This window comes from Solenopsis invicta, chromosome 5 (genome assembly GCF_016802725.1).
Source record: "Solenopsis invicta isolate M01_SB chromosome 5, UNIL_Sinv_3.0, whole genome shotgun sequence".
In the NCBI taxonomy this organism is placed as follows: domain Eukaryota; kingdom Metazoa; phylum Arthropoda; class Insecta; order Hymenoptera; family Formicidae; genus Solenopsis; species Solenopsis invicta.
In genome coordinates, this window is record NC_052668.1 from 23,846,000 (window position 1) to 23,867,741 (window position 21,742).

General features: G+C 43.1%; 1 protein-coding gene across 25 annotated transcripts in view; it reads right to left on the minus strand.

Moving 5' to 3' along the window:
- LOC105195227 (ensconsin) overlaps positions 1–21,742 on the minus strand; it is a 157,961-nt gene that overhangs the window by 88,310 nt on the left and 47,909 nt on the right. For 8 of the 25 annotated variants that reach the window (XM_011160572.3, XM_026130971.2, XM_011160567.3 and 5 more), the window contains exon 1: positions 6,609–6,964. The exons of 16 other annotated variants lie outside the window; for them this stretch is intronic. In XM_011160572.3, coding sequence (XP_011158874.2) covers positions 6,609–6,810 — 202 coding nt within the window. In that variant the 5' untranslated portion in view covers positions 6,811–6,964. Of the gene's footprint in view, positions 1–6,608; positions 6,965–21,742 lie in introns of those variants that run through there. One more of the 25 variants, XM_026130975.2, reaches the window with a different exon arrangement.

Below are 21,742 nucleotides of genomic sequence, written 5' to 3' on the forward strand. Positions count from 1 at the left end.
CTCTCATGATGCCAGAGAGAGCATCTCAGGGTTTCCGCAAGCTCTAAATCATTCGATAGAGAGAAATGTTTTCGGCGAAATTACGTTCATGGCACAAATTAATCGTTCGTTCGTCTCAGGATAATTGAATTTTCGTCGCGCGATCGATAACTCGCTGATAATACGACGATTTGTCGAGCTTCGGGTAAAGCGCAATAACGCGGATTGTGTAACAAGACGAGTTCGGCGCGTGTTCACCTTGTTACATATGCGTCGATTACGTCTGTCATCGCGAGACACGTGTTTCCGGGCTTTGAGAACGAGAGGCACGGTCAATCTGTGCATTTCCCCGGGCATAATTGCAAAGACCTCGCTACACACACATAGGGGCGTGGTTAGAGCCCCTTGTGTATTACACGTTGATTCACCTCATTAACTACTGAAATTCAGTTCGAATTGCATTCTCGCCCTGCGCAACGATCGCTATGACACGCCGTAACGTGGGAACACTCCGCGTAATTGTCCAAAGCGTAACTCCGTAGACGGTTATTAGCACAATAACGCGTTAATCTCGTAAATATCGCACGGAATACGTATGTCGGGTACGCAATGTGCTTAGCAGCTGTCGCCGTTACAAGTATTCCTCCATATGCAACGACCAGCAGCAGAGCACAAGCGATTTAATTTGATATATAGAACTTTCTAAATTTCCCTTCCGACTGCGCCCACAGATTTGTTTTTTTATCAAGCTCACTGCGTTTTCTTCTAGCGCAGCCCGCTATAAAAATCTCCGACTGCAGGAGCAATCGAATCGATGAGTCAGAACTTTCGTTCCAAAAATCTGATTTACGACAAGAACGTCATCAGCGAAGTGCAATACACAAGAAAGAAGAAAACGGCTAGGCGTCGCGGTGGGCGAGAAAAACGGGAAATTACACGACGCTATGTCGGCCTGGCTCCAGCAGGCCGCTCCAAGTGCTCTAGCTGGCCATGTCTCACCGCGAAAGCTTTTAATAACCGTGACACACTTGCACCGCTTATCGCAAACAGCGTCCAAGCCGCAACCCATTAGTCTTGATCGCGGAACTAGCCTAGACCGCGCGAAAAAATATCGTCTCTTTAGCATGCATGCCTTCATGCGTTTAAAGGGAGAAAAAAGGCAGCAAATCGAGAACGCGATGTCGTTCTGTGCCGCTTATCGGGGCAGCATTAATCTTGAACCTGTGAAAGATGACGATACCATCGCATTCGAGTCGCGGTCCCTTCCTAGATAATTAGACTACGAGCGATATCGGATTACCGTCGGCCAAGCTGCAATCCGGCCCGAACGTTCAATCGACTGGAATAAATGGCCAAGGCACAAAGAAACTGCCCCGATTTGAGTTGGCGACGCGTATTTCCAAGGTCCGCGTTCGACTCAATCTTTTATTAGATTATTTTAAAGAATAATGGCAGATAACATTGTTATATTAATAATCCGATTTGAGTAGCTTTTGAGACGAGTCATTGAAAACTACCGTCAGTAAGTGAATAAAATTCTAAACATCTTCGAAATCTTATCCAAGTTATGCGCGTAAAAAAAATGGAAATATATACAATCCGCACGAAACAATAAAAAGTTTTGCAAGTAGATGCGCGAGTCGGATTCATGCATGCGTGTTGAAAAATGTCCGTTTCTCCGCAAACGGATGAGCATTAGAAAGTCTGGCGCAGGAAATACGTTATCAAACAAAATTGCCAAATTATTAAAAAAAACAATTCGCGACACACGTAAGAATTACATTATTCGCGACCGTGGCATGAAATAATTGCGATGATGCAAACGACGTCTCGTGCGCGCTCATGTGTAATAATAATAGCGGGGCAAGGTTTTATTAAATTACTCGGATGTGCGTATCGTGAACACTCTCTACTTTAAAAATAGAGGCTACATTAGCGGGATTAATGACGGAACGAAAAATATTGATCGCGCGTGTTAATTAATGTCGCGAGCGAAAAATGAGCAACTAACCTAATTTCGCGGAAACTATAATAGTCTTTCGTAAATATCTCGCGCTATAAATTATTCAACGATTTTCTGTCACGCACACGAGAGAGAGAGAGAGAGAGAGAGAGAGAGAGAGAGAGAGAGAGAGGATTACCCCTTCCCGGAAGAGGTGGATTTGCTTTTCATGTAATGTGCGTGTGGGATTTGCATCTAAATATATCTCATTCAGCGGAACGATAGCTTGCGCTTCTATCGTGACCTTAACTTTCTATCGATACCGATCGTGCTTCATTTAAGCGAATAACGTGGCAGATATGCCGTGACAAGCTGCAGTTGTAAATCATCGTAATGTGACGATGTATACCGCGCAAGAAGCAATCTCTTCGATTAGCCCCGATCGAGCTACGATATTAAGGTAAATAGCTGTCATCGTTTCATCATTACTCTTGTCACTCGCGACGTTTATATGTTACAAGAAATAATTAAATTACTGTTGACTTCACAGAATTGACGATTATACATTTCACGCTATAAATACCGTATCGGCGTCGTAATAGTATCAAAACATTTATTTTATCATTATATTTTCAAGTCATTTAATTAATCGCTGCTATACGTGGAATGAATTAAATATAATTGTTTTTTTAGCTATATTACGTTGCTCGTAGAAAAATGCGGTTATTATAAGAACTTTCGAACAGTAGCGGTGAAAAATCGCAATGCAAACACGGCGAGTTTCGTAAGCGCGGTTTACGCCCGTTTTAATTTGCCCGGAATCGAGCCTGCACAGTTCCACGTGGCGAGTTCGTCCTGTCTCCATTTAGCAAATTGATATTCGAAAGCGTAACGCCTACTAACGTAAGGCTAACATTACGTATTCCCCTTAGACATGCGAAATAATTTCGTGACACCTGCGTGAATTCGCTCGAGCAACGTTGTCCGCCGTCTAGACGCGCGGCCATAAATTTTGATGCAAATTAAAAAAAATATATATTAGAACCGGTTTTATTAAAAACTTGTTTTGTATCACGAGAGATCTCGAGCTCCTAAATTAAATTCTCTGATTCACGAAAATGTGCTCTTGAATATTTTTAGAGTGTTATATATCGATTAAAGATTTCGAAAGTGATGCATTCGATCTTTCATTCATCGTTTGAATTTCCGATTCGGAAGATTCTCGCATTTTTAGATATCCGGCTTTCCGTTTATTTGATCACTTTGAAATCTTTCGTAATTTCCGGGCGATCGAGAAGACTTTCCCCGGATCCCTCCGATTTCATCCGAGCTGTCCGTCGAATCATCCCAGCCGCGTCTCTCCCGCACACGGTTCGTAAATTTTAACGAAGTGAGAAAACTAGAAAACGCAGCGCGGTGCGTACTTCTGTATATCAAATCGGACACGGTCTACCATCGCGGCAATCCCGCGGTGCGCCAAATGAAAACACGTCCCGGATGATTTCATAAATCTTCGCGGCGCTGTCGAGCGCGCGTGGGGACAGCTGTCGTAATTAAAGGAAAAAGGGGAGAAAAAAAAACCGGGTGGGAAATATAAGCCGCCGAACACGTCTCGAGATCGTGCAACATCCCTCTATTACGAGCTCGGCGAATATGGGCAGCCAACGCAACGCCGCGAATTGACCGCCGTTGCAAAAAACCGTAATAATATGGTAGGCCGACCGCTGATAAATATAAATCGTAACGATCTTCTTGCCGGTGAGACTTTCCGTAATCACGCGCGGCACAAGAGAGGATGCGATAACGCTCCTCTCCCGTCCCTCTTGCCCCGGTTTAATATACCTCCTATTAACGTTCAATCGAGGATACGGCGACTTCCATGCGATCGTCAGGCCGATATTTTGCACGAACTTCTGAGCATTACGCGCGTCACGCGTCATTTCGCGCTCGGCATCGAGTATCAAATGAGGAGTGAACCGTTAATGTGACACGGGCTAAGTTATAGTCACGATTTCTTAATGAAATCTTCACGTGATAGTGTATCTTCATTATCCACTGCGCTCTGTAATAATTTGTTAAGACCGAAGCGCGCGTAGGAAAGTTTCGTTGACATTTCTTGACTCTCGCATGCGGAATTACGACATCAAAAACGTTTTTGTAATCGGGAAGTAAATATGTAAGAAGTGCATTTTCATCATCATATTTACTTTCATGTCTAAGAAAAAAAAAAAAAAAGATATTGGATAAGGATAAGAAATTGCGCGGAATTTCCTTCCACAAAAACGGACTTTTACTATACTTTTACAGGAAGCTAGGAGTACGACGCTTCGATATTTACCGCAAAGATTTATGTTTTTATTACGATCGCGAGAACCGAGGAAAATCGCTTTTAGGGAAAGTATCCGTTAGCGAGAGAGGCCGCGGGCCATCGTTACCTCTCTCGGAGCGAGTTAGTCGCGTTTACGGTTTTCCATTTATCATCATTTGGGACTCGGCACAAGTCGCTCATTTGTCATCCGTTACGGACAACTCCTTCTCATTATTTAGCGAATAAGGGACAGGCTCCTTTGTTACTCCGACAAATAACTTCCACCGATCGGCAGACGCGAGGCTCACCGCCGGAATTTAAAATTCGTAACGCGCGCGATACGAATTACGCATTAATTGCGCAAAGTCTCACATTTCGCAATCAGAACGTATAATTTTACCGTTAATACGCCAAAATAATTTTGCGACCGAGGAGAATGTCCAGCAGTACGTGATAACTCACATTCAGCGTGTTAATTAATCTTTTTACCCCGCTCCAATTATCGCACGGTTACGAGGAAAGAAATACATTCTAATAATTGTCAGGCACCGTAAGGAGTAATGAATGCCGTTCGTGTTTAACAAATACACGTGCGCGAGGAGAGGAATCGCTCGCGCGACCTGGCGCGCGTGGCGCAACGAAAACGAACGCACCAATTCGCGTTAATTGAATTCCATCCGCCAAATTAACGGTCGCTCCTCGTGCCGGGATGATCCGTGAAGGAAGGAAAAAAAAAAGGCACGATGACGGAGCATCATAATTGCGCGGTATTCATTCGCGAGCGCGGCTTCTACGCTTTTACCGGTGGCAAAAAAAGCACTTAATTGGCGATAATTTCGCGGCGCACCTGTTAACTCTCTCCCCGTATCTCTTACCTCTTTCTAGACTCCGCGAGTTTCGTAGCTAGGCCTCTCCTTCTCCTCGGCTACGAAACATCTTTTTACACGCCATTGTAATTTATCTTCCGTGTTTCTCCTCGCGAATTTCGCGCGCGATAGTTACGACTAGCAAGCCGACTGTCAATAATTCTTGCCCAGCTTTTCTCTGCTCGCGATTTCGCCCCGCGAAATGCCAATGAAAATGGTGATCTCGCATCCGATGATCTTACGAGAGTAATTCGCGGCTTTTTGCGAAAGAGCTATTGCCGAGAGCCATCGTGGACTATCACTGGTACGACACGCGAAAGAGATCGCGAAAGAAAAGCGCGACCCGGTTTACAATGCGTCTCGTTTCGACGTACAGGTATAGTACCGCGGAAATGCACACCTCCAAAAGATAATAAAGTATCGAGAAATACGATACGAGAACGTCCTCGCGCGGCGCAGTAAATAAAGTGCGGCCTTGTTCGCTACATTCTTGCACGATAAAATTTGTGAAAATGTGCGACTCAAAGTTGTGGTTTATTGAACACAAATTTTGGATATTTTTAGTATACAATCACTTTAGTATAAAATCGTGTTTCTTTATTTTTCTGAATTCTCGAGTTTGTCAAATTATTTATCGAAGAAAAAATTTTAATGGCGCAGATAAGATTAACAGTGTCAATATTTAGGTCTCAGAGAGACACTCGGGCACTATCTCATTATTTCGAAATAACTTGAAAGTGAAACATATCTGAATGTTTTGCACTTCTTTCTCAAAAATATTACAACGCATGGGGTTGGGAAACAATGCGATTCTATCGTTTAAAGCACTTTCCCTGTTCGGACAGATAAGTTGATAAGACGCTTTCCCTATTCGCATAGATAAGCCACTCACAATGTCTTTGTCGAAAGATGCAGTCAGTTATTTTGACGGGCAAATGTCCAAATTCACCCGTGTTATCTGCAGTTTACCAAGATAATCGAGAGCTCGGTTAATAGCCGGTTAACATCGTCAATTGAAGTAATAGGCGGATATAAAGACTTAACCATAGAAATTACTCGGTTCGTACGGTACAATAGAAAATTATCTTTTCGAGAAATTAAATTAACTTACATTAAAAAAAAAATTGTGATTCTATTTTCTCTCTATGTAGCCTCTCTTTTTTCAAAAGACTTTAAAGCTCGATCTTCAAGAGGTTTAAGCATCTAGTTCCCATCTTTAATGGCTCTTACTAAAAATTAGAAGCAATTGTTCGAGTTTGTCCCCCTGTTATCTGTATCTTTCTTTTCTTTTTCCTTTCTATTCAACAACTCGTCACATTTTCTTCACAATCAGAATATATAGAAGCAATTTCACGTAGCATATAGACGGAACTTATTTTCTTCCTCCGAGATCGGGCGAATCAGAAAGAACGAGTCCGGCAAATAAAAGCGGGGGAATCGAGGTCGAAGGCATTACGAGAATGACAACTCCTCCCTCTCTCGTCGCACGAGTTAACGCCGTTCGACAACTCACATAGCCAGACGTTGCCGCGGGGTGCGGTGTGCAGTAGGTTGAGGTGCAGGTTAAAGTCCAGACCGGCCAGGTCCTGTCGCAGGTGGGTGCTGTCCATGACGAGGGCGCGCTCCGGCAGCAGGAAGAGGTGATCGCTTCCTTCCGCGGGCCCCAGGGTTCGCGGCACGCCGAGCCCGAGAGGCCCCGATCGGGCCGTCAACATTCTATCACCAGGATCAGCCAGGATCGCGTCGCCGCGCGAAGTCGCATCCTCCTGCGACCGCCTGACGCCCGACACGCTGATTCGCGACAGGGGCCCGCGACCCTTCCGCACTGCGGACCGGCTCGTAACAGGTGGCACGTGATCGTCTCTCCTAACAGCCGTCTCTCCTAACAGCCCCCGTCTTCGGGCACTTAATCCTGATGTATCGGAGAACGCAGAGCGTTGATACACGTGTCGCTCGGCCTCGTCGAGGAAGCGGAAATCGGAAGAGATTCTCGAGAGAGTCGAACGAATACGACTCGCGATATGAATCAGCTGCAAGAATGTTGGACGTAGCGGCTTCTAAGAATCACTCTCTTCTGTCATCGTGAGAGATCTTCTCTTTGAAGTTCAGTTGGAGAAGAGTATGAATGGCTCGAGTTCTGACTGATTGTCGCAACGCTCGTCTCGGAAAGCTTCGCTTTCTTCAATTCCCCCCTTCTCCGATTAATCTCAATTAATTCACGTTAAAGGCGACACGCGTTATTGATCAATAGAGAGTTTTCAACATTCAAGGATGAGTTTCCTCTGTGATTCAGTCCTGGGCTCGCCTACCACATGCAATCAGCGATGCGTTAATAATACAATATCATGCAATTGATGTTTTTTCTCGGCGATGACGCGATAAGACCGCGAGAAACACACCCGCGAGAATCACACGATGCGACAATCACCACCGCTCGGGACTGACTCGTGATCCCGTGAGTCACTTCGGTCAGTCAACTTTCGACGTCGCGCGTCGACGACGGAGAAAAAGGAGGAGGGAGAGAGAGGGTACACCGGCCGATCTTTCGCCGCGTAAAGTGGCACGAATTGTCCGAATGGGTTCGCTCGTTAAATTCGTTTATGAGACGGCGAACTACCCGGCTCTGGCGCGAGCCTCGATGCCAGACGAAGGGAGGAATCAACGCGCTTGTACCTCTGAGACGAGACACGCGACTCAGCTTCACGATTTGGCGACTCGTGACAGAGATACACAAGTGACACGTCCAGTAACTTCGACCTTGCGTCCCACGCAACTGTCAGCTGTGCGCTATCCGTTTCACCGCAGACAGAGTTGTCAGTACACCGTCGCCGGTATGACCTTCCACTATTTACGCAGCAAGATATTAATTAAATCTGCCCACGTTCTCCGTCGTCTCAACGACGTAGTCGTTTCGGTGGTCCTCCCGTTCCTTTGAGTGGAGAGTTGACAGCTCTCGCTGACAGATCAGCCGATCGGTGACATCAAATGATACGACTCGCTTTCGTCGTCACAACGAAGAAAAGAAAAGTAATCCTTGACGCGAGACGCGTCTTCCACGCGACAGAGCGTTGATCTGGCAGCTCGTTCTCCAGCTAACAGCTGGATCTCGACAGCCGGCTGGACTCGTGGCTGCGTGGCTGGCACCAAGTTCTCTCACGAGCGGTCTCACGTACACGGCGGTCAGCGTTCGACTGAGCGGGTCCGTCTCACTGCGTTCACGAGCGACACCGACGGACGTCGGAAACGACCGACAAGGCGCCAGAGAGATGCAGCAGCGCGGGCGGACAGATACGTTTTCCGCGCCAGGAGGGATCATCTTCGGGGTCCTTCGCGAGTGGAAAAACTCGCCGATTCGATTTTCACGCGAGCTGAGTCCGATCGCTTCGCGTGAGAGATTTCAGACCTCGCGGAGAAGAAAAAAGTAATGATTTGTCGTGGCATTCGCAGACATTCGCAGACATTCCTGCGGCTAAGTCTGCACACGTTCAGTGCTGATCGTAGATTTAAGACGAGCAACAACAAGACATTTCGCTAACAACGTGTAGCAACAACTACGTAATAACGGGGCTTTGAAAATGAATTTCGAAGGGGAATAATATCGAGGAATAATTTCACCCGGTAGCGTAAAAATAACGAAGTTTATCGTAATTTTCACGCGATTTCTTCCAGTTGCACGAGATTACGTAAAAGAGAGCGAACGCCTTTCGGCGTCGGAAGAGCCGGTCGACCATTAAAATAACTTTGGCCACAGTCATTTTCTAGGTCATAATCCGTGCAATTAGGCGGCTTGGAAACCGTCTATAAAAGGGGATTATAAATTTAGTCGCGGTAACAGAATAGTCCCCGCAATCTACATTCAAAGGACAATTCTAGTCTCATAACTCCTTTGTGACGTCTAAATTATATAATAGCGTTCTTTAGCCAAATTTCTCATATATATCATTATCACCGTTTCACAATCGCAACGTTTAATCGTCTCGTTAAACCTTTCGCAATTTATAAAAATATCGTTCTTTGCACAATTCTTCCCTTTTTTTTTCAAACATGTGCATCGTCCATCACGTGGCCGACAACGATTCATGCACGAAGAATCCGTATAAATCGCAAAGAAACGTGGGTGGTATCACCCGAACGAATACGGAATCACATTATAAGAATATCGCGGTTGTACGGAAGAAACGGCTCTTGTTGCGGTTACGGTAATTTGCGGTAAGACCGTTTTTATCGTTGGAAAATGCACCTCACGAATATGCACCGAAACTACCGAGCGTACAACGAATCGTTTCCGAGAACATCTCGCAGCATCTTATACTGCGGGTATTTCTTGTGGTAATCGATTGCACCAGATACCTCCGTCTATTCATCGCTAATGACAGAGTTTTCAAAACCTTAAAGAAGTCAATTTTATCTTAGAGTAAGGCAGTTTAGAAACTACTAATTAATTATTAATTATTAATTTTTAGTAATTATTAATTAGTAGTTTAAAGTAAAAATTAATGAGTTGCCAGCAGAAAATGTAGTTACGTGGATTAATAAAAAATTCTTGTGAATCAAGTTTGTTGTTGCATCGTCTATAAATATTTCTAAATTTTATGACGTTTTTTTTTACTTCATAATTTCTTTAATGCATTTAATTTTTATGACATAAACCGAGACCGTGTAAGCCCCTTATAGAGGTTTTTTATTGCTAAAGGTAAGCGTTATAAAAAAAAAAAAAATTCAGAAAATAATGTACAACGAGACAACGCGATCGAGCCGCAAAAGCGCTGGAAAATAATAATAATTATTTCTAACGGTTGCTCCGTTAGCCCAGACTTCCCTCTTGGATTTATTGGGTCACTTTTTTTCTGTTGCCACGCACGCGCTACGCGTGGAGGACGCGCGTCGTCTCGACGGCGGCGTTCGTTCGCGGATAAACGGAGCCATCGGATTTCACCCGCGCGACATTTGAGTAAATTAATTCAGAGATCAGGACCAATCGACTGCGACGGCAAATACGACGTGATGCTTTTCCAGTAATAAAATTAGTAATCGTTACAAACTCGTTTAACGTGTTAACTTTTATTTAATAACCATCGGAAGATGACTGGAAAATTATAAGTTAATAAGTTTATCGCCAGAAATAATATAGGAATACGTACTACATCTAATTGTAATTTGTAAAATTCAATAATGAAGAATATCATTTGAATAGCCACGTCTCTTAAATTCGATGTTAATTTAGTCAATATTAGCACCGCAAAGTGTGAAAAATCCGTTTTCCCATTCTAATCTTTTCCTGCTGTCGCGAAGCTATTCTTCTCAATCGTCGTAAATCCAAGTTACACTATTAAGTTAACAGGGAATTTATGTGAGACCGGCTTTTAAGCGAGAGAATTGTAAATTTGTATTTTAATTTACATTTGCCCGTTCCACGTTAGAGCTCGGTTGATTGTTAATTCGATAGAAAACATTCCTAACAATGGCAAATATCAATAATACCTCAAAGTTCCTTCGACCGATGTGTTTCATCATTGACTCTCTATTACGTACTCGGTAAACGTAGCCGCTTCTTGCGGCCTGATCTTCCGCGTGCGTGCCTCGTGTACGAAGTCATTCAAACGACGATCGATGTCGCCGTATAGAGACTAATATGCCAGGCTCGTCAGCTGGCTTTGCCAGATACAAGCGCGACACCGCGCCTTGGAGCACCAAGGGCAGGCATTGATTGACGGAGATTGCTTATCACTCGTTTACCGGCAAGAGCTCGTGTCGCATCGTTTATCACACGCGTTCGCGGTTCGCGTCTACCTCGTGAAAGGATGGCTCGTAGCGCGAGCTAAAGCCGCGCGAATAAAAGATGCGTATAGATGATTCGCGATACGAACTTTTTGTTATCATAACAATATGGTTTGTGTAAAGAAAACCTTTTTTTTTTATTTTAAAGTACGCCGTAAAATATTTTCGATGTTTCAAGTCTGAGTCATTGTACACATTCGGAGATATGGAGATGTTACGTTTATTAAATATAAATTGTATGCAAACCGATATATGCGGGTGAAAGATTAAGTGGCAAGAAAAAAAAGACGCAAAAGATAGAGATAGCGATGAAAATTTCAGAAGCAATGACTGTTCTCCAATCCGTTATTTCGAAACCTCATTCTTATGATTCACGACAAGAGCCAGAGAGAAAAAAGCTTATTAGGACGTGACAGTAATTCCTGATACAGTAGTCCAAAAATAATCCGCGTATGTACCACTTACAACAATTATAAATCCACCGAGCACCCGCAGCTCGAAAATTCGTCGACGGAGAATTAAATAATGAGTTTAAACACAATTGTCCAATTTTTATTCGATTTATTAACGTTACGTTACCTGAAATATTATTGACACTAATAGTAATGAGAGTTTTATCGATAAAAATTATCGATACATTAATGAAATATTAACGTTTCGGTAATAACGCAACAACGCGCAATATCGGACTAAAGGTGAATAATAATCATAGCAATAATAGCGAAGGCTGATTAACGATCAATTAAATTGCCGGATTAAACGTTGTTAATTCCGGCAACTTAATTGATCATTAATCACACGTAAAATAAAAGATCAATAGAGAAGGGAGATTGCCTGCTCCTCGATTGCTTGACGTAATTTGCAATCGGTACTTTGAACTTTAAACTTACGTCAGCGAAGTGACACGCCAGGCTTTTCTAAAAGAACGTCATAAACGACTACAGCTAATAGACTACAGCTAATAGACATATTAAGAACTTTTTCCAATGGAGCACGTTGTAAAAGCGCCTCCATCCCGCGCTAAATGTCACGATATAAGCAAGTTGGTTGGGATCAGCCTTCCGTGAAAAACAATCCTTTCCTCGCGTGACGGGAAGCCGGATCGACGCGTCACAAATTGCGTCACCTCCGTCATGCTTTCTCCCGCGGACGATTGTTCAGCGAGGAGACGGCAAGAGAATGTCTTAATGTCACCGTAATTTGCGCATTCTATTGGTGATCAGCGACGAAACGATCATCTCTTCGGCATCTCGTTTCCTAATCACTGTGACGTGCGTAAGCAGTTGTCCACGAGTTTCGTTGCACTTTTCCAAATGCTATCATAAAGATTCAGCTGAGGAAAGAAGTCGAAACATTTAAAAGTAAATGTCACTCGCAACATTTTCTTTCAATAAATTTATTATAAGTTTAAAAAAAAATTTGATTGTACTGATAGAACTTCCTATGAAACATATTTAATTTCTGTAAAATATGTACCTTATTTTTCTTATTAATTAATTAAATTAATAGAAATAAAATTACGTCTCACAAATAAATTTTTAAGTTTGCGTTACGCTCCCCGCGGAGTTCGGAATAATTCGAAAAGTTACGTATGTACAAACGCCCGACCTAACTTTGGCATTGTCAACGAGGACAATAGCGCAGTCAAAAATTTGGCATTACAAATCGACACGAAACAACACTAAATAACGTAATCCGTTTGTGATCGATGAATGAAGACTCTGTCCGCGACAATTAACGGCGTCCTTTACATGATCGCGCTCCGTTTTTGCTTGCGGCATATACGCACATATATGGTATTTCCAGTATATTTGTACGTGCATGCATCATTCGTTTGGAATTCTCTTTTCCCAGCCCGCATTCTGAACGTATTTACGCACGCGCGACTGTAATGAAGACTCGCCCAGAATCACATTGACCGGCCGCTGCCGACACGTGCAATCCATTCGCGCTCGTATGGCGATGATGATTATGATTATTTCCGATGTGAAACACACCTACTCGCTGTGCTGCGCAGATTATAATATCGAATTACGCGTTTGAAATAAAGGAACGTATCGGTGCATCCGCTTTTAAATTTGCAGTAAACAGTAGTTTTTATTTTTATTTATTTTTTTTTTTTAATATGCCAGATGGCATTTGCTGCATCGAGTAACGTAAAGTTACAAGTTATTTCTGCTGCCGACTGTTAAAGAAGACTTTAAGTATTCATAGTCGATTCTTATTTCAAAAGCGTCTTAAGTAATGTCTTAAGATGCTAATACGACTCTGTGATGACATTTTAAGATGGTCTTAAATATAAGAGTCGACTATGAATGCCGGCCTAAAAATTCATGAAGTCAAAGATCGACACGAAGAAAAAGATACTTGAAAATATATTTATGGGATATAAATTTGTCTCACTGAAATAAATCTTTCATACGGCGAAATAAAATTTCATTCTTGGCAAATGAATCAATAAAAAAACGAGATATATTTCACAGATATATGTATTTCGTTATCGCAATCAAATTTTTTTTTATAAACAATAAATATTAAAAAAAACATCAAAACTAACATTTGTTTCGGAATATTTCTCTTTTTTTACAGTGTGCAAAATAATGATTCGGAGCCATGAATCCACGGAACTAATGTTCGTTTAATAGACTTTAATCTTCAATCCAGCGAAAAATATGTGCGCAACGTGCGATCTCGATGTTTGAAAATCGATTTCCAACTTGATCGTTATGCATTACAATTAGTTTACAAACTCCAAACATGGTCCCGTGCAATTTTCAGCTTTGTAAACCTCGCCTCTTTGCCTCGAAACCTAACGGAACGCCATAATTGGCATAGAGATCTTCAATCCTTTATTCGCCACGAGAATCGCGCTGTGGCCACGGGAAGGCGGAGGAAATTAGGTCGCCCAATCGTTTCTCAGAAGACGCGCAAAGGGACGCCAATAATTTCGTACCGAGGCTCGCGTTTCCACCGCGGCGCAGGACGGAACGGAACGACGGCCGATAATTCCTCGGCCAACGGTAATAAATATCCCCTTCGTCGATCTTCTTGCCTACGTCAGGCCCGCATCAGTTCCGCGTCTTCGAAGATTCTCGCCGCCGTTTCTTGCCGCGGTCGCAAATTAAATGAGCGAGCGTGGTCGGCGAAAGTCGAGCGCAGGGCGGGAGAGAAAAAAGCTACAGGAAGAAGCGTCATTCGCGAAGGAACATCATCCGCGAGGGAAAACGCGAAAGTAAAGTGGGAAGGTTCCGACGGCCCGGTCTATCCGCTATTTCTTTCGTCGCTTTTTGAGATGGCCTTGCATCATTCCGTCTGTCCTTCGTACGAAATAATACAATTGTCCGCGTTTCCGAAGCAAGAGAAATGTAAGTCGTTCGAGCTCTCGACTCGAGTTCGATAAACTCGTGTCGAGTTTCTCTGAGATTGTCAATATACAGTGGTAAAGTGTTTCCTTCTTAGAAACTCGAGTATCAAACTCGAATTTGTCAGACAATCGTTACCAGTATAGGACGTCTCTGATCTCGAGGGAAGCTGGAGTATCGCGTTCGCGGCGTGCGTGCTCACGGTCTCGTATACCATGTGGATGAAAAGTGATTCATCGGACGTGCGTGCTGATGATGCATTCGAAGGAAACAAAACGCGCTACAAATTGATAATAACAATCGTCTCGCTCGATAACAACGCAAGAAGCGCGCGATCTCCTAGAAATACTAGCGCAAATTATTGCTTGATAATAGCCGGATGCAAGCAAAGTGACGTTCATTTACGATTTTAACTAAATCAATTATAACGCCCGAAGAAATACATTATTTAGTTAGAGCGTGAGAAGGTCGATCTATTTAAATAAAGTTACTGTTTTGTGTGTGTGTATGCTACAGCTTAAAGACTTTATACAGAATGGTCACGAATACCAGTTCGAAAAAGAATGTTCAGGATCGATCGCTCGACTTCGCCTTAATTCTAGACTCGGCGCACGGCGCACGAGACGCACGAAAATGTTAACCCGCGCAATTGCAGGGGACGGACTCGTTCAATTCCGAACAAAGACAGCGTTCCGAGACTGTCAAGTTATCTGTAGTTTGGAGAATTATAGGGCTGGACAAGGGTGCCGTTCTCATTAGTCTCCATCGTCTTGATTAAATCGTGGTTCTTGCGGTCGATATTTTGCGGACAGAGATACTTGCGCTTTTAACTCCTTTACGCGTTTGAAATGCGCTTCGATCTTTCTCGATACTTTTTTGAGATAAAGAGAAATAAACATAATAATTTTAAAAAAGGTCAGTTTATCTTAAATTAAAAACAATTAAAATAAAGAACAACATGACATCATTTATTATACATAAATATTAAAAAAAAAAATTAAATGAACTGATGCGCGTAACCAATAAACGTTCACTTGTTACATAAATTCGATTTGATTTTTAAAACGTGTAGAATGTAGAGGCTGATAAAACGTCGCAGCGAAGTGAAAGCTTGAAATGAAAAGTTCAATTGATAAACGATGCTCTTTGTTATCATTTGTAACGTGTGGTATGACAAGCATTTAATTTAAAAAGGAAATGACGCACTCGGTGCTACCTTCGACTCGTCCTTTATACGCCTGTCGAGATCGACGTTATTCCAACAGGAGAAGATTACACGCATCACCGAGCATGAAGTCGCTCCTGTTCCAGGGCCGACCTTTTAATCAGCCTCGCAACGGTTCCTGTGTCGTCGCGGAGATGCGGCAGTTTCATGCCTGTCCCTCTTTTCCGTCTCGAACGGACTTTGAAATTCGTCTCGCAGCGTGCCAGGATTTCGAAGAAAAGTGATTTCTATTATGCGGAGTTAATTAACTCGAACGAATTAAATTGCTCGCGTACGAAGTATATAACAGCGCGCGAATGGCCGGAACGCTTTTTAGCGTGATTAACAACGATTCCGCGGACGGTACGGAGAAATAAGAAAGATTTAATCGCGAGACGTTGAAATAAAGAAGAGAGACGCGTTGCGTGAGATAAGAGCGAGTTGCTTTCGAGATCGAGAGAGCCATATGGTAGATATCTCTTTGAAGTAACAATACGAATTTATCAATCTAAGGATAGCACGCCAAAGCAAATAAAGTAAATTTTATTTAATCAATTAACACTCTCGCAATAACTCTCCGCGAAAGATGTAAGATATACATGTGCACGTATAAAAGTACATCTTACTACAGTGTCTCGCTACACATGCACGCGACGACACGAACTCGGAGAAGCCACGTCTCTCTGTAATGTCGGATGCGCTGCATCAGCCCCCCTCCTCCCCAACTCGACTAGCAAGGACCTGGTCTGATTAAAGTTAACACAAGGCAACATAGGGTAGTTCAAGATAGTTAGCCGAGTCCGAGTATTTCGACTCGGCTTCTACACGTGAGAATTTGCAGCATCCGGCATCTCTCTTTCTCTCTCTCTCGTTAAAGTACACAGTATCCCTTGAATTACGTGGGAGACGCCGCATCCTCCCCTTTTCTAAAAGTGACGTGCTGGTCTTCTTGCCAACTTAGATAATGCATAGGTATATCCAGGTTTCCGCTCAAGCAGGAAGCAACCGCTCGTAAATACTTTATGCCCGCAGACGGAATAGGCGTGGTGGCAAACGCACTGATCTCCCCTTCCGTCGACTATCTTGCAATTAAATGTGACAGTTGTGAACTGCATAATGACGTATATAACTGTAAAATATTATTTCTAGCTCTTGAGTGAACCATAAATCTCTCAGCTTGGTTTTTTTTACTCAAAAACGAATTGATCCACAAAAACTCGAGAAAACTCGATCACAAGCTTCCTCTCGATATCGCGAAACTTTTATGTATTTTAAACACCACCGCACAGAATTACATCGAACGTAGATTGCCTTATGCTTAACGCGGATTACCTCTTTGCTTAATTGAGCCCATCGTCCGATCAGGGAAGCGCTATTAAAGAGATAGGGTTTCTCTAAATAATACCCTACCGCTAAAGGCAAGAAAATAGACCGCCGCGTCTTCGCAAGTGAGAAGATTCTCCGTCCACTCCCTTCGGTCTTCGCTAATCGCGTGTTTCACGCGTCAAATCGTAAACGCGCGAAATTACCGGATTCCCAAGGCGATCGCGATCGATCGATCATCTTTTCATCGCGAGCCCATAAACGACGTCGTAACTCACCGTTCCAAGGTTACCCGTAAAAAATTTCAATTGCGGTAATTAACCCTGCTGCGTGTACGTAGCAGTGAGATTCCCGATTGCACACTCCGATCCTTATCGATTTTATGCCTCCCCTGCCTCCCTTCCTCCTCTTCCTTCTCCGTTCCTGCGTGCCTTAACGTTCTAGCATCCACGCAAGAAAGAACCAATAACTTTCTCGGATAACGTAATTTCCAGAACGAGTGTGTGCTCAGGCGTATGTACGCCTTCGTGTAAGCGAAGAAGACAAGCATCGGCTTTATAGGTCAAACAAGAAAATTTCAGTATAATCATTTCCAGAGATAACGACATGCGTCGTATGTATTCTGGCTCGTCTTGCTACGCGCGTTCCTCGTACACAGGGGAGATATCAGATAAGATTGCGACAAATAAAAAATGCGTAATCTCTAAATTCAACGCAGAATTTTTAATCGAGAGAAATGGCGCGACGCTTGCTTGGCGACAACCGTGTAAAAGTCGCGGCCCCTTATCGACTTCCTGGCTGCACCTGTGGCCGGGTTCCCACTTTAACTACATAATAGGCGCTGCCGTTCTCGGGATGCACCCGAAGATACCATTAGCATTATCCGCCAAATTGCCTGCTCGCCTGTTAAATTGTAAAACAAGGAGAGAGTTATCGCTTTGACCTTCGAATTATATTCCGATGCATTGAATATTGCACGGATTACAAAGGAATACAATCTCTTTTCACAGCTTCCCTAGAAGAACATAAAAGCGAACGCTTATCATACGTTCCCTCTTTCTTACATTAGATAAAAAAATTTGTATGTACACCCCAGGATAATGACGGCGGGGAGAAAAATTAAGTCACGTGCGAGAGACCGCTCTTCCATACAATCGCGAAAAGGTAACTGTATATTAAAACGCCGATCACAGCACGGCTATTCGCAGATTAAAGACGAGGCTCAAAGGCAGTGCGCAGTGAAGAATAGCACGTCTCGTTAAAAATTCACCACCTTTTTCAGCCGCCCGTGGTTTAGCGGGTTATTGCTTCGCATTCATGCGCCTCTCTCCTCTCGGGAGAGAGGCATCAACCATCAATATGATATCGCGTATAATATATCAAAGCCGATGCACGGGAGCATATAGGCTAGCGGCTTCCTGGAGGCTACGAAGTACCTCGGCCGAGGTGCTTCCTGTTATCCCGCGCGCGATGATAAATAGGAGATAGAATGATACGTTCGATGATGCGCGCAAAGAGAGATCGATCCAATGCAGACTTAATTAAGGGGTACGATCGCGGACGACTGTACGTACGTCGCTATTACCGGCGTAATCTATCTGCTCGTTACGCACAATCCTGATTATTCATTGTCAGGAGAGTCAATGGGGTCCAGAGGAACGACGATACATCGCGCTGCTTCAACAGAAAATCGATCAGAGAATTAAAAACAGTTATTTCGAGAAATCGCCAACAATTAATAATCGACGTCTCGTTGCGACGCCATGCTCTTGTTATTCAATCATCCAACACGCTGGATAATTGCTGTCCAACGGACAATCTCTTCTTTTCATCGTTTTGGAAGGCAGAGTCAATAGAGAGGAATTAATATAATCTGACATAACGTAATGTACATGTCGTACTGAAATAGAGTCGTGAAACTGCCTCGTATGATTCAAGATACTGAATTAATCCAATCAATGTGTCCCACACCTCACTGCCAGACTAGAATAAATAAATGTAATATTAAATGTATAATAAGCAGGCTGCCCCGAAAGACGGAGAATATATTCTTAGGAATAAGCGAGCGAGAACCAATCGCTAAACTATTTCAGATTATCTTTTCCTTCACCGCGCTCCATATAAACAACAAGTCACTTAAGGCTTCACTTTTTCCTTTACGACCGATTAGCGCTGTCGATTCTGTTCCTCGAGAATCTAGTGTCGCCCGTTTTCTCATTCGTAATCTTCTAAGCCAATCTTCAACCACACCAGAGTTTCGTTGGACAGATAAGGCTGTCCACAACAGCCGAGGCAATCTTCTCAGGTGGAAGACGTGGTGAAAGCTGTCTTTGTTTTTCTCACTCTCTTTCTCGAGTGTACTCGACTATGCGTTGACCGTGACGCTAACGAAGAGAGTATACGGGAGAGAGGAGGATTCTCGAGCCGTCTAGCCGGCGCGCATAACCACCATGCTTCGCCTATGCAAAAGGAATGGGCGAGGGTTGTTGCCAGGGTGACGGCCCGCCGGCGCCTGACTGGGAGGGTCGATACTACGACATCAACGTCACCAATTCGTTCTTCGTGTTTCAAAGACCATCCCTCCATTATCTCATGTTGCATCGTGAGAGAATGTACATTTTGTGATTTAAAGAAAACCGAGATGCCACATTTCAGACTATACGTAACATTTACGATGTTGAATTATTCATCTTGTTTATTAAAGTGTTGTGTTAACGAGAAGACAAGATGATAATAGTATAAAAATTGTAACCGGTTACTTTTCAGAAGAATTTCAAAACAAATTTACACCATCGCGCAATGAACTCCATCCAAATTAAAAAAAAAAAAAAAAATGTTATTGCTATTACAAGTGCTATAATTACGACGCTTTGTGTCTAAAATTATTCGAATTCACGACAGAATTGTGTCGCAATAAATTGCGAGAGGAATAATAGATTCTAGCACAGCTCTAAAAAGAAAAGGCGCAATGCGCAACTACGTGCGCTTCAAGCGTAAGTCGTAAATAGCGTGCGCTATGCCATAATGCGACCGCGTCAGGGATAAAATAATACGCGTGGCGCGTTCAAAGTACATTCATTTTTCGAATAAATTGAGCTCGTCGAGCAACGGCTCCCGTGCTCAAACGAAAGGATATGCCGTTACTCCACTATAGCAAAAGTTTCAAAATTTACGATCCGCCGTATACCGTATGCGTTCCAGTAACCCGTAACTGCCCCAACAAAGGAAAGAAAAGCGCGAGCAACAGCATTGTTACGACTTCGTGGAAGATATAAAGATAATCATTTAACTTCACCCGGCATCATCGATCCATATCTCGCGCCGTTTTTGCCATTGTAATATTCACAGTGCACGGACACGTTCGTCGCGTTAACGCAAAACACATCACATCCCAATTTTCACGCTTTCGCCGGCGTAAAGAAAACTCGATTGTCTCTCGTGACCGAAATATATTTCCGATGGTAAAACTGGTCCACGCGTGTAGAAAAAGATGTCAGATATAAACCCGAGAGCTATATCCACGCCAATTGAACTCTAATGCCAACATCACGATTGATGCATCAACTTGTTCTAATACCTAGGTGGTACAACAAAGCTATCTCAATCCTGATTCTTTAATTACTTCAACTTTCTTGACAGATGCATCAGGACGCAACGAGCGAGGAGCAACAAATCCCCACGAACCCTTGCAAAGCGATCGCGATACGGTTCGTAAAATTTTACGACGTCGATATCCTTCGAGCGGCAACTCGAAGGCCTAAGTTCTTCTCCGATCGCGGATACGCAATCGTTTCGCGATTTCTCGCCAAAACGGAGAAGAATACTCTTCACGGGGGCGTGCAAAGGTGTTCATTCGTGCTGAACGATCGAGCGATCGACCCAACGTGAAATATCAGCATCCTACTGTAATGGTGCGGGTTCGCGACCTCTCTCGCATAAAAGATACTCCATCTGCGGTCCGGAAACGCCTTAAACACACGGCACTGCCACCGTTCATCAAAGAACTCCCTTAAACTCTCATGAACGTAAACGCTTTACTTTGAGAGATACTAACTGTATATACATTTTTTTTTGTCAAAGGTACATAGTAAAAAAAGAAATAAAATGCAATTTTAACATTTTTGCATATTCCAAAAAGTCCACTTAAAATTTTAAGTTAAAATAACTCAAAAGTTAGGTTAAAATAACTTAAAATAAAAGTTATTTTAACCTAACTTTTGAGTTATTTTAATTTAAAATTTAGAGCGGACTTTCTGGGACATTTCATTTTTTTACTGTGTAGATACTACCGCGTAATAAGAACAGAAAGGTTTCGCTAAGATATCTAAAGACTAATCTGGTTTCGGATTTAAAAATAATTTTGTTAGATTGTCAAAATAATGTAGAACGTACAAATTGCGAGAATGTGAAATCTTCTTGCAGCATTACCGATAATTAAACGTCCATCATAATTATTTTAATGATCCAATAAAATTATTAGATCTAGCTCAATTTTTCAGCAGGTAAAATTCTTGTGTTAATGCATAAACAATAGTTACTTCCAGTTATAGTCAATAAAGCGTAACTTTACGAAGAATAACTACATGACGGCAAACCGTCGATTTCTCCACAAACAACTAGACATCCGCGTTTCAAAGAATTGCTCGCGCTGATTCTGCAAACGACAATACAATTCAGCATCGGTTTGGCTTCGATGCATTCCGATTGGAGGTAAACACGGTCAAGCAGAAATGTCTGGAAATTTACCATCGGGATCTGTACGTACGCAACATGTTTGCAGACAGCGAACGATGTTTGTAAACGGCGGTGCAAGTGGTCACGGCAGCGCGTGGTCAGACTGCTCGAATCTCTCGGCGGGTATCGCAATAAGGAAGACGGAAGATGCAACGTAACCTTGCTGCGCGCGACACAAATACGAGTTCATTCCAAAGCGGAAAAACAAAGCGGAATTTGCGCGAGAGCCTGGCGGAGAATCCGAAC